Here is a 12,981-nt window from a genome sequence, read left to right as displayed (position 1 = left end):
ACACTGATATGTAGGTGCTAACACACAATGTGGGCAAGGGGGAATAGAAGTACTTTGGAATAGACAAAGGGGAATGAAGGGAGGCAAGTAAGATTGGGAGTAGGTAAGTGAGCAGAATGAGTCAGACATTACTTTCTTATGTTCCTACATGTTTATATATGAATACACAACCAATGTAATTCCACATCATGTACAACCAGAAGAATGGAAAGTTGTACTCCATATATAATATATGTATTATATAGATATACACATCTATATGTATAAAATTTATCAAACGACATTGTACCGTCCTGGATAAATAAAACAAACTTTTAAAACATGTGATCTCTGTGAAAATGATTTTTGATCTAAAATCACACATGTTGAGATGTTGATCATTTTCCACATAGAGTCCGTTCCATTCAGATTCAATTAGAACAGTAAATTCAGAGAGCAAACCTAGAATAAGTGGAAGCCCAAGGAGTAGTGGACATCCCACCAGGATTATAGGATACACACAAGGGAAGGCAAAGGCAGAAGACCTTTGAATGCTGAGGAATTCTGACTACAGTGAACAGGACCTCTTTCTCTGTACAAAGTAGCCACAATCATTAGAAAGGGACGATCAAACTCCAGGCCTGGCAGATGACTGAAGGTCAATGCAGAATTACAGAATAGGAATATGACTGAGAACCAAAACAGACACCCCATCCTATGAACCCATGGAAAAGAAAAGACTGGTCCTTAAAATCCATATCCCTATGGACATATTAGTACTAGGGAAGGACTGCTATAACCCAGACACATTATTCTTGGCTAAGTTTGATTGTGATGGTGCTCAGCTCTACAGCATTTACTTCAATGATTACATCCTTATTACTCCTTGAATGGATTCTTCAAAAGGCACATCTCAACCAAAAGTAGAAAATGATTCAAACTGGCTAGTGGCTATAACTAAAACAATCACCATCCAAATATATTTCATGAGGGATTTTTGGATGGAGGGCAGGGGAAGGAATAGGGGTACACATTCATCCCTGTCAATGAGAGGTTTCTTAATTTCTTTCTGTTCAATATGTGTGTAATAAATCTTTGCTGCTGGTTTTGCTTTAAATCTTGCTTTAAAAGTGTATCCTCCATTTTAAATATACAAAGTCCATTTCTCTGATAATTTAGAGGAATTAATACTTTCAACAATATAAAATACCATGTTTTAATATGTTTAGAAAAACCAGCATATGAAATGTCATCAATAAGCAGCCCTGTCTTTTAAAATTGGACTCTATAGACTAGCAGCCATTTGGTGGAACCAAATGTCTTGACAGAGGCAAAAATCACTTATTAAATAATTGAAGGAGCATCTACTTTGTGCCACATGTAAAGCTAGATGTGCAGATGCAAACAAGAATGAGCTCACAATCTATTGTGAGCAATTGTGAATTCAGGGTACCCAACAGTTGAAAAAGTTTCTTGAAGGAAGGGAGGGAAATTAGTGGAAAATTAATGATCCACAAACCAAACTTCTAAATGGAATATAAATAATATCTATATCCTGATGAGTCAAACTTCTATAATAAGCCTTGATCTGACTCCTGATATGTACTAGTTATTTACTTTTACCTCTTCACTCAGATTAGTAATGGTCATTTCAAACGTACAGTCATAGGAAAGAATTGGTACAGAAATGAAGTTCATCAAGAGATGACCTTCTGATATTACATACCAAGGTAGCTCATCAGTTAATGGCAATTTCACTATTCCACTTGGTCTTGCTAAAAACTTCAGTATCATCCTTTAATCCTTTCCAACTTTTATACTCCTCAGATGACTCTCTATATATTGTGAACACATAGCTTCAATTTTCACTCACCACCTTAACCAAAGCCAGTATCATTTTTAACCAGATGGTTGTGAAAAAGCCTTCATTGTTTTCCCCAATCCTGTTCATGTCTACCCCATGTTCTGTCGAAAGTGCTTCTTCATCGTTGCCTATAAAGTAAATGAGACACAGAATATAAAGACTGAGAAGAACCTGGAAAGTGTTAAATACATATTTAATGACTAATTGAGAAATTGTGGTGGTACAAAGAGGAATGAAGAACATAATGGACACTTAAAGGTGGGTTCTGCATATATTTGCAAAGGGGGAGTGAGGATGAGTATTTTGACAGTAGTTTAGAAGGTTTGGGTTCGAGGTGAAGGTAGAACCGTGGATGCCACATGGTATCCACAGTGACATTCGGATGAAACCATCAAGACACGTTCAGACTTCTACAGTCCATGATCTTTGACTCCTATCTCTTGAGGCTAGTATTTGAGTAGTTTGATAATCCCCTGCCTGATCTCCTGGGTACGAACTCCATAAACAATGGGGTTGAGGGCTGGTGGGATGAGGTGATGCAGCACATTGAGAAGAATAGGTACCTCTGAGGGGATCTTCTTTCCTGCCTTGTTTGTGAAGATGAAGACAAGCAGCAGTGTATAAAAGAAAAGGATAAGAATGAGATGTGAACCACAAGTGCTCAAAGCCTTGGTGGTTGCGCCTCCTGACTGCAAGTGTGTAACAGCCCTCAGGATGAAGCAGTAAGACAGCAAGATGAGCACCAGGTCAGAACCTAGAAGGCACCAAACACTCACAAATTGATAGAGCTTATTTAGGCGAATGTCCCCACAGGAGAGCTTTGCTACCGAGATGTTGGCACATATACAGTTCTCCACCACGTTGCTGGCACAGTAGTTGAGCCTAGCAGCCAGGACTGGAGTAGGCAGTGTGGCTACCAGATTGCGGAAGACAATGAAGATGGCTGCATTAGTGACAAACTGTTCAGTGATGATGGACGAGTAGCGCAATGGGTGGCAGATGGCCACATAGCGATCATAGGCCATCATCAGAAAGGTGGAGGATTCCATGGGGAGGAAGGTATTCATGATGAACATCTGCAGGAAGCAGCCTGAGAAGCTGATGGCCTTCATGTTGAACCAGAAGATGAGCAGCACCTGCCAGAATCATTGTTATCAAAAAACCTGTCTATTCATTATTATTCTAGAGCATTTATCCCTTAGGAAAACCCTCAGATGGATGATTAAAACCAACCACACCCCCCAAACAATAGCCCCACAATCCCACCTGGGACAGTATCTTCATTTCAAATACTTTCTATCTCCAAAGTTTAACTTAAACCCTTTCCCTAAATCTGAAGACCAACCATGGGTTTTAAAAATGTTTATTTGTAGCCTGTCCTCTTCTGGGCTCCATGGTCCTCACCCAAACTGCAGTGAGCATATCTGCCCATGAGAAGTATATGTATCACAAGAACCCACTAAGTTCAATGGTCCATTCTCCAGTCCCTCCATAAAACACAAGAAACCTTTTCCAAAAATGTTTCCTATCACAGTACATGATACAAATGTACATAGGATTGCATTTAAAAAGCAAATTCTAGAGCCCAGGGTGTGGGGTGGGATAATTGAGATTTAAGGAAAGGTAAGAAGTAATAAGTAGAAGAATGAAGGAGTAAGGAGGAAATTTGAATTTTAAATATTCCTCAGACTGACAGATGGTCTTTCCACTGGAAAATAATGAAAACTTAAAAAGTCATGAATTTAACATAAAAGAGGAGCCAGGCACGGTGGAAAAAGCCTGTAGTCCCAGCAGCTCAGGAAGCTGAGGTAAAACAATGGAAAGTTCAAAGCCAGCCTCAGGAAAGGAGAGGTACTAATGAACTCAGTGAGACCCTGTCTCTAAATAAAATACAAACAAGCCTGAAGATGTGGCTTAAGGGTTCACTGCCGCTGAGTTCAATCCCTGGTACCAAAAAAGAAAAAAAGAAAAGAAAGAACAGGACATATCTGTGAGGGATCTGGTGTCGTGGTTTTCCTTTAGGGATGGTAGGATTTGTAGAAGCAAAACAATAGCACTTTTTAAAGAAAGAAGTTTGAATGGCTAGAAGAAAATCTAGGGAGGGTCTGACCTTGGGGACGACTGTGAGGCAGAGAATGACGTCCAAAACAGAGAGGATGCCGAGCAGGTAGTACATGGGCTCATGCAGAGATGCTTCCTGCCAGATAGTGATTAATAAAATAAAGTTGGCCCCCAGGGCCAAAGTCAGAAGAGGAGCGAATAGGATTGAAAGCCAGTGCTGTGAGTCCTGCATGCCCGGAAAGCAGATCATCAGGAATTCCATCACCTGGGTCCCTGTGTTGTTGGGGGATAATACCATGACTATCAGGTGGGGCTGGAAATCACTGAAAGGCAAGAGGCAAACATTGTTAATAAACTCCTAATTGATCCATCTTCCTCCATTCTAGGCTTTCAGCTTTATCCACAATTCTTTGGAATAACAGTCTGTGTTACATTTATATTTAAATTGGACTATATTGTTCAAATTTTTTCCTTAGCACTCATGTATTATGGGCAAATAAAAACTCCCGTCACATGAGTATGTCCCAGAGAGGTCCCATAATTCATTTACACACATTTAGATCCATCTACACCTACAGGACATGCTTCATATATTGCAAACATTGTTGTGCCTTGTGTATCATGTCCTCTGGATTCCATTATTTTTCCCTCAGAAGTGTAACATCTGCCTCTTCCATTCTCATCTTCACCAAAAATGTACTTCCTAGAAGGCTTTTCCTATTATTCATCTTTAATGAATCTCCTTTTCAATGTTCCCTATGACCCTCAAATACTCCAGGAGTGTTGCTAGTCAGGCACTAATGAAATTGGACTACATTCATTGATGCTTCCTACTTGTTTTCCCAAAAGTTTATAAATGGAATTTTATCTTTTCATCATAACAGAGAAATATACTAGGCACCTGGTGATATAATAAGCATTCAATAAGGATATTTCAGATATATAAAACTGATAGATTATTGAAAGCACCATAATGCCTTATTATTTAGAATCTGTATCTTACTTGCCTATAATTCACTGGCACTGTTTCTTAGCTCTAAGAATAAGACTGAATGACACAGAAGAGAAATAATTTAACAGTGATAACAAAATCAAAACAAAGCCGAGCCCTGTGGTGCACGCCTGTAATCCCAGCAGCTCAGGAGGCTGAGGCAGGAGGATCTCAAGTTCAAAGACAGCCTCAGCAAAAGAGAGGTGTTAAGCAACTCAGTGAGAGTCTGTCTCTAAATAAAATACAGGGCTGGAATTGTATTCCGTAGTAGAGTACTTACCTCACATGCATGGGGTACTGGGTTGGATCCTCAGACCACATCAATAAAATAAAGACATTGTGTCCATCTAAAACTAAAAAAAATTTAAAAAACTAAACGGTCTTCTAAATAAATATAAAATAGGTCAGGGGATGTGACTCAGCGGTCAAGTGCCCCTGAGTTCAATTCCTGGTACCCCACTCAAAAAGTAATTAAGTTAAAGGCAAGAAAAATAAATTTCAAAGACACCTGTGCCATAGCTTTTTTGATTGTGAATTTGTTAAGAACCAAAAGAAACCTCTTTGTTGTCAGGGAAAAGAAGGTGGAAATTAGAAAATGAAGGGAATGAAGCTGATAAGACAAGAAGGAACTGACTGAAGGAATACATAAGCATGCCCTGGACACAATGCTCCACAGACTGGAGCCCCTTTTCTCTTTGATATCTTCTTCACCAGCCAGGAATATGCTGGTGAAGAAGTTGTCAGGGTCTAGTGTGTTCTCCTAGGAAGCTCAGGAAATCATTTCTTATGGTTGGATTTGGGAGGTTATGTTTGTATGGGCACCTAGGATATCAGATGCAAAATATTTCCCAGAGTTTGAAGCTCTTGTTTTATTCTTAAGCATATAGTGTGGGCATCTCTTCAGGATTCTTTTTTATCTACACCAGCTGATTGCAAATGTGAGTGCTCATCGGAATCACCCAAGAACTTGGGAAAGACACTGATTTCAGGCACAGCCCGATTCTGTAGATATAGGGTGATAATGGCTTTCTAACAAATCCCTAGGTATTGCTGACACTGCTTTGCAGGGACAGCACCTCACGAATGACAGGGTTATCCCCGACTGTGATAACTGACCTGACCTGACCTCTGATTTAGCTTACCCTTCATCCAAGGCTGCTGTCTCAGTTCAGGGAGCCCCTGACACAGTTCTGTTCAGCTTCAGATACCAAATTGGCCGCCTTCCCCTTTACCTTCACTTCTTACAGTACAATTCTGGCCTTCTGACTTGAAAGCTGCCTTCCTCCCAGGAATTCTCTGAGAATTTTGTAAATTCCTTTTTCATGGTTTTGTCTCTCAGCCTGGATCTATACTTCTTAGCCATCTCTCCCAGCAGGATCAAAGCTCAGTAAGGTCAAGGCATCCTTCCTGTTCCTCTCAGGCAGTTGGCACAAATTCAGCTGCTTGCATCATGCCTCTAATAATCAGAGTAGTCCTTCTCTCCCATCATCCTCCCTGCCAGCAACAGAGCATGACCCACATCGTTGCATGCTCAGGATTTTCTAACATCATTGATCTCTACAGAGTGCAAAAACATTCTCTGAAATAAATATTGAAGAAAGACAAAGAACAATCTCAAAGTGTCACTCAGCTTGGGTTTTCAATGTACTGGTCCCAAAAATACTTAACCGAGAAAGTCTTCTCTAAACAGCAGTTTTCACCATCCAGTGCTTTTGGCAGCGTGTGGCTCCTCGGCTTCTCACTGGCCCTGTGCTTGTGCCTTTGGCCTCAGGGTCCCTCTAAGAAAATATCAAATCTATCAAGCTATTCTCCTGCGACCAGAAAGACAAAGCATTGGTTTTGGAATTCTGTTCCCATGAGTTCTTTCCCCCTTACGGATACACAGACATTTCCAAGAAGTAAAGGGAAATTTCTGCATTTATATTCAGGTGCAGTAAGAGAAGGAATCAACTTAGAGTCTCCCTGGAGGTGACTGAGAGTTACCTAAACTGTTGCAATGGAAGGCACGTCACCCAGGGACTTTGAGGACAAATTTCAGTAGACTTACAAAACTGACCTCATCTTACATATAAGCTGCCTTCTTTAGAAGATTTTTTAAATGGTGCCTTTATGATCACTTACTTTATCATTAATAATTACTAAGTTCTATGAATACCTTTACAGAGGGAAATATATGTCACTACAGGAAGATAATTTTACAGAATCCTGAACATTCCCTTAACTTGCGTATATTTAGTTAGATGATAATATTTCAATGTTATAAGTTGTTATTGCTAAGGTTATCAACAATGAATAGTAAAATACTGAATTAAAAACTGGTTAAACCATTGCTGCTGGGATGCAAATTAGTGCAACTACTATGGAAAGCAGTATGGAGCTGCCTCTGAAAACATGGAATGGAACCACCATTTCACCCAGGTATCCCACTCCTCAGTTTATACTCCAAGGACTTATAATCACCATAATATAGTGACATGACCACATCAATGTTTATTGCAGCTCAGTTCACAATAGCTAAGCTATAGAACCAACTTAGGTGCCCTTCAATACATGAATGGATAAAGAAAATGTGGTACATATACACAATGGAATATTAGCTATAAAGAAAATGTAATTATGGCATTTGCAGGTAAATGGATGGAATCAGAGGCTATCATGCTAAGTGAAATAAACCAGTCCCTAAAAAACCAAAGGCCCAGTTTTCTCTCTGATATGTAAATGCTGACTCTTAGTAGGCAATGGGGAGGGAGGACCTGAGGTTCACTGGATTGGACAGGGATAATGGAGAGAAGGGATGATGGGAATGGGAAAGGTAGTAGAATGAATCAGACATAACTTCTCTATATTCATATATGAATACACCACCAGTGTAACTCCACATCATGTACAACCACAAGAATAGTAAGTTATGCTCCATGAATGTTGTATGATATGTCAAAATACATTCTACTGTCATGCATAACTAAAAAGAACAAATAAAATTATTTTAAAAATTGGTTAATATAAAATAAGACTGGTAAGAAAACTAATGTGAAATACATGAGGTAAATATTAAAATAAAAGATAGCTATAAAGCAATCAATAATTGTATTTATGTAGGTGGATCAAGTATTCCAAGTAAAAGACTAAGACTGTCACATTGCATATATTCATGCTTTTTACAAAAGATACACTTTAAATACAAGCATCTATGATGGTTAAAAACAACATCTGTCATGAAAACTTTAACCAGAAGAATGTCAGGAAATGATTCTAATTGGATTGATGCACATGTTAAGGCAAGGAGCATTAATAGAATTAGAGACACATTATAAAGATAAATGGTCATAGTGATTAATTACAAGGTACGGCATCAGAGTCTCTATTCAAATAAAGCAAAACAGACAAAAATAAAGAGAGAGAAATCCAGAACCTTGGTGAGAGACTTCTATACCTCTCCTAAAATGTCCTAAAACATGATGGGATAAGTTGATAAAAAGACAATTCACACAGACATACAAGAACGGGACAATAAACAAATGTAACCCAACTGACATATAGAACATTGTACCCGTAAAAACGAATTAATATTATTTTCAAGTGCATTTAAATCGCTTATCAAAATCAACTAAAAGTTTAAATGCAAAAACATCTCAACAAATTTTTAACTATTAAAATTATTCAGAATACGTTCTCTGACTACAATGAAATTAAGCTCTGAAACAATAACAGTAATGTATCTAGAAAATTCACACTTCACGAAAATTAAATAACACACAACTAAATAGTCTATAGGTCAAAAAAATCAAAATGAAAATTGTATTTTGAATCAATAATATCTATGTGATTATAAATAAGCATGTTTACAGGGTATAGAAAAATGAGTGCCTAGAAAGAACTATGTAGTCAAAAATACATAGCTATATATGTGTGTGTTGGTCAGTTTTACATCTCTGTGACCAAAATACCTGACAAGAACAACCTAAAGCAGGAAAAATTTATTCTGGCTCATGATTTCACTCCATGGTGACTTATTCCATTGCTTCTTATGCAAAGTAAGGCAGAACATCAAGGCAGAAGATGTGGCAAAGGAAAACCACAAGGCTCAAGACAGCCAGCAAGCAGAAAAGAGAGAAAGGTGTGCTGAGAGGAGACCAGGGACAATATATAGTCCCCAAGGAAAAGCCACCAGTGATCTGCTCCTCCAGCCATGCCCCACCTGCCTATTCCAGTAGTCCATTCAAAGTATTACTCCATCAAATGGATTAATTCAGTTATGAGGTTAGAGCCCTCATAATCCAATCGCTTCCTCAAAACCCCACATTTGCACATCGCTCCATTGGGGACCAAATCTTCAACACATGAGGTTAAGGGACATTCCAAATCAAAGCATAATAATATGAATATTACATGCAATATTTAACATATTTAAAGTATTACATAATATAAGGTAGAATATGTTGTACATAAAGTATAACAAGAAAAAATAAAATTGGTGATTAAATATAACATCTCCAAATAATGGACAAGATTAGAAGGAAAGTAATAATTAAGATACAAAAAGTCTATCACTATTTCCCAATGACATGATTCTCTCCTTAAAGGATCCAAAATATTGCACCAGAAAACTCTGAGAACTAATAAATGAATTCAGCAAAGTAGCAGGATATAAAATCAACACTCATATAAAATCAATCTAATGCATTTCTTTTCATAAGGGATGAATCCTCTGAAAGAGAAATTAAGAAAAATCCTTCATTCACAACATCCTCAAAAAACAAAAAAACCACAAAATATTTGGAAATCAATCTAACAAAAGAGGTGAAAGACATTTACAATGAAAACTACAGTACACTAAAGAAAGAAATTAACCCAAACCTTAGAAGATGGAAAGATCTCCCATGTTCTTGGCAGTATTAATATTGTCAAAATGGCCATACTTCCAAAAGTGTTATACAGATTCAATGTAATTCCAATTAAAATCCCAATGATATTTCCCATAAAAATACAGAAAGCAATCATGAGATTCTTTGGAAGATTAAGAGACCCAGAATAGCTAAAGCAATCCTTAGCAGGAAGAGATAAGTAGGAGGTATCACACTACCAGACCTTACACTATACTACACAGCAATAGTAACAAAAACGGCAAACAAACAAACAAACAAAAAATAGGTAGACCAATAGTACAGAATAGAAAACACAGAGACAAACCTACATAAACACAGTTACCTCATCATACTAGACAAAGGTGCCAAAAACATACAATGGAGAAAAGACAGCCTCTCCAACAAATGGTACTGGGAAAACTGGAAATCCATATGTAGCGAAATGAAATTAAACCTCTATCTCTCACCCTGTACAAAACTCAATGCAAAATGGATCAAGGACCTACAAATTAGACAAGAGAGTCTGCATTAAGAGAAGAAAATATAGGGGAAGATCCAAGATGGCAGACTAGATTTCATGTCCCATTGCTCCAGAACTCAGGATTCAAGAAGGGGAGGTATTGAGAGACTCAGACCAACATAGAGCCACAGGGTGAGTCTCTCCCACCGGGTGAAGCTCAGCCTGGGGTGGCAAGCCTGGACAGGGGACAGCTTCTCGGAGCAGGGCAGGGCAGCGAGAGTCTTCCCCAAGCAGCCCTGCTCCCTCCCACAGCAGGCCCAGTCCACAGCCAGCTTCTTGGAACAGGCCCGCCCAGTGAGAGCGTTTCTGCACAGAGCCAACCCCAAGCCCTGAACCCAGTGGCTGGCCCCAGCCCACAGGCGGCTTCTGGGACCTGGGCAGGAAAGTAAGAGACTTCCCCAAGCAGCCCTGCTCCCTCCGGCAGCAGGCGGGGTCCACGGGCAGGTTCTCAGAGCATGCCCACCCAGGGAGAGCTATTCTGCACAGAGCCAACCCCAAGCCCTGAACCCAGGGGCAGGGCCTGGCCCACAGGCAGCTTCTGGGACCAAGAAGGGGAGGGAGAACTTTCCCTGAGCAGCCTGGCTCCCTCAGGTGGGGGCAGGCCCTGTCTATAGCCAGCTTCTAGGAACAGGACCGCCCAGTGAGAGGATTTCTACACAGAACCAGCTCCCACCCCTGGACCCAGTAGCGGGCTAGAGGCAGCTTTCTTCAGAAGCACTGCATTATCAAGTTCCTCCAAGACTTCAGGCTACTGAAGGCTGGAAGGTGATATACTGGAAATCTACAGGGACACTATAAGGCAATAGAGGAAATCTGCAATATCTCAGAGTCCCATTGATATCTGACTAATATGAGAAAACAAGGGAAGAAAATGTCCCAAAAAAATCTAGATACTATATCAATAAAACCCAATGACAGCATGGCAGAAGAAATGTCAGAAAGGGAGTTCAGAATGTACATAATTAAAACAATCAGGGAAGCAAACAAGAGGATGAAAGAGGAAATGCAGGCATTGAAGGAAGAGATGAAAGAGCAAATGCAGGCATTAAATGATCACACCAATCAACAGTTAAAGGAGCAAATACGGGAAGCAAGAGATCATTTCAATAAAGAGTTAGAGATACTGAAAAAAAACCAAACAGAAATCCTTGAAATGAAGGAAACAATAAACCAACTAAAAACCCCATAGACAGCATAACCAATAGGATAGAACACCTGGAAGACAGAACCTCAGACATTGAAGACAAAATATTTAATATTGAAAACAGTTGACCAAACAGAGAAGATGGTAAGAAATCATGAACAGAATCTACAAGAATTATGGGATATCATGAAAAGGCAAAATTTAAGAATTGTTGGGATTGAGGAAGGCTTAGAGAAACAAACCAAAGGAAAGAACAATCTATTGAAAGTAATAACATTAGAAAATTTCCCAAATCGGAAGAATGAAATTGAAAACCAGGTACAAGAGGCTTATAGGACTCCAAATATATGAAATTACAACAGACCCACACCAAGGCACATTATTATGAAAATACCTAATATACAAAATAAAGACAGAATTTTAAAGGCTATGAGAGAAAAGAATCAAATTACATTCGGGGGAAACCAATAAGAATATCAGCAGATTTTTCAATCCAGACCCTAAAAGCTAGAAGGGCCTGGAACAACATTTACCAAGACCTGAAAGAAGACGGATGCCAACCAAGAATCTTATACCCAGCAAAACTTACTTTCAGATTTGAAGATGAAATAAATGAAATAAAATCCTTCCATGATAAACAAAAGCTAAAAGAATTTACAAAAAGAAAGTCGGCATTACAGAACATTCTCAGCAAAATATTCCATGAGGAAGAGATGAAAAACAATGATGCAAATCAGCAACGGGAGGAACAAGCCTGAAGAAATAGCCAAATAAAGGAGAAACCAAATCATGTCAAAACACAAAAATGAGTCAAATGACTGGGAATACAAATCAGATCACAATAATAACCCTGAATGCTAATGGCCTGAACTCATCAATCAAAGACATAGACTGGAAGATTGGATTAAAAGGAAATATCCAACAATTTACTGCCTGCAAGAGACTCACCTCATAGAAAGAGATACCGAAGATTAAAGGTGAAAGGATGGGGGAAAACATACCATGCACACGGACACAGCAAAAAAGCTGGAGTATCCATCCTCATTTCAGATAATGTGGACTTCAAGCCAAAGTTAGTCAGAATGGATAAAGAAGGACATTTCATACTGCTTAAGGGAAGCATAAATCAGAAAGACATAACAATCAAATATATCTATGCCTCAAACACTGGCTCACCCATGTACGTCAAACAAATCCTTCTCAATTCCCGGAATCAAATAGACAACAACACAATAATACTAGGCGATTTTAACACACCTCTCTCACCACTGGATAGATCTTCCAAACAGAAATTGAATGAAGAAACCATAGATCTCAATAACACAATCAACAATTTAGACTTAACCGACTTATATAGAATATACCATCCAACAAAGAGCGAATACACTTTCTTCTCAGCAACACGTGGATCCTTCTCTAAAATAGACCATATTTTACAAAGATACTGTTAGCAAATACAAGAAGATAGAGATACTACCTTGTATTCTATCAGATTATAATGGATTGAAATTAGAAATAAATGAAAGAATAAAAAGCAGAAGCTTCTCCAATACATGG

The 12,981-nt window shown here is 38.8% G+C and overlaps 1 protein-coding gene across 1 annotated transcript; it reads right to left on the bottom strand.

Moving 5' to 3' along the window:
• Window positions 1-338: 338 nt before the first annotated feature.
• On the bottom strand, window positions 339-4,812 carry LOC306640554 (olfactory receptor 56A4-like). The gene is made up of 2 exons (XM_079104844.1): window positions 3,954-4,812; window positions 339-2,979 (listed from the first exon to the last, which is right to left on the bottom strand). The coding sequence occupies exons 1-2, from the start codon at window positions 4,200-4,202 to the stop codon at window positions 2,290-2,292; spliced, it is 939 nt and encodes a 312-aa protein (XP_078960970.1). The 5' UTR covers window positions 4,203-4,812; the 3' UTR covers window positions 339-2,289.
• Between the last annotated feature and the right edge of the window lie 8,169 nt (window positions 4,813-12,981).

This window comes from Sciurus vulgaris (assembly GCF_902686455.1).
Source record: "Sciurus vulgaris genome assembly, chromosome: 11".
In the NCBI taxonomy this organism is placed as follows: Eukaryota; Metazoa; Chordata; class Mammalia; order Rodentia; family Sciuridae; genus Sciurus; species Sciurus vulgaris.
Note: the sequence above shows the minus strand (reverse complement) of the source record. Positions and strands in the feature narration are given on the sequence as shown.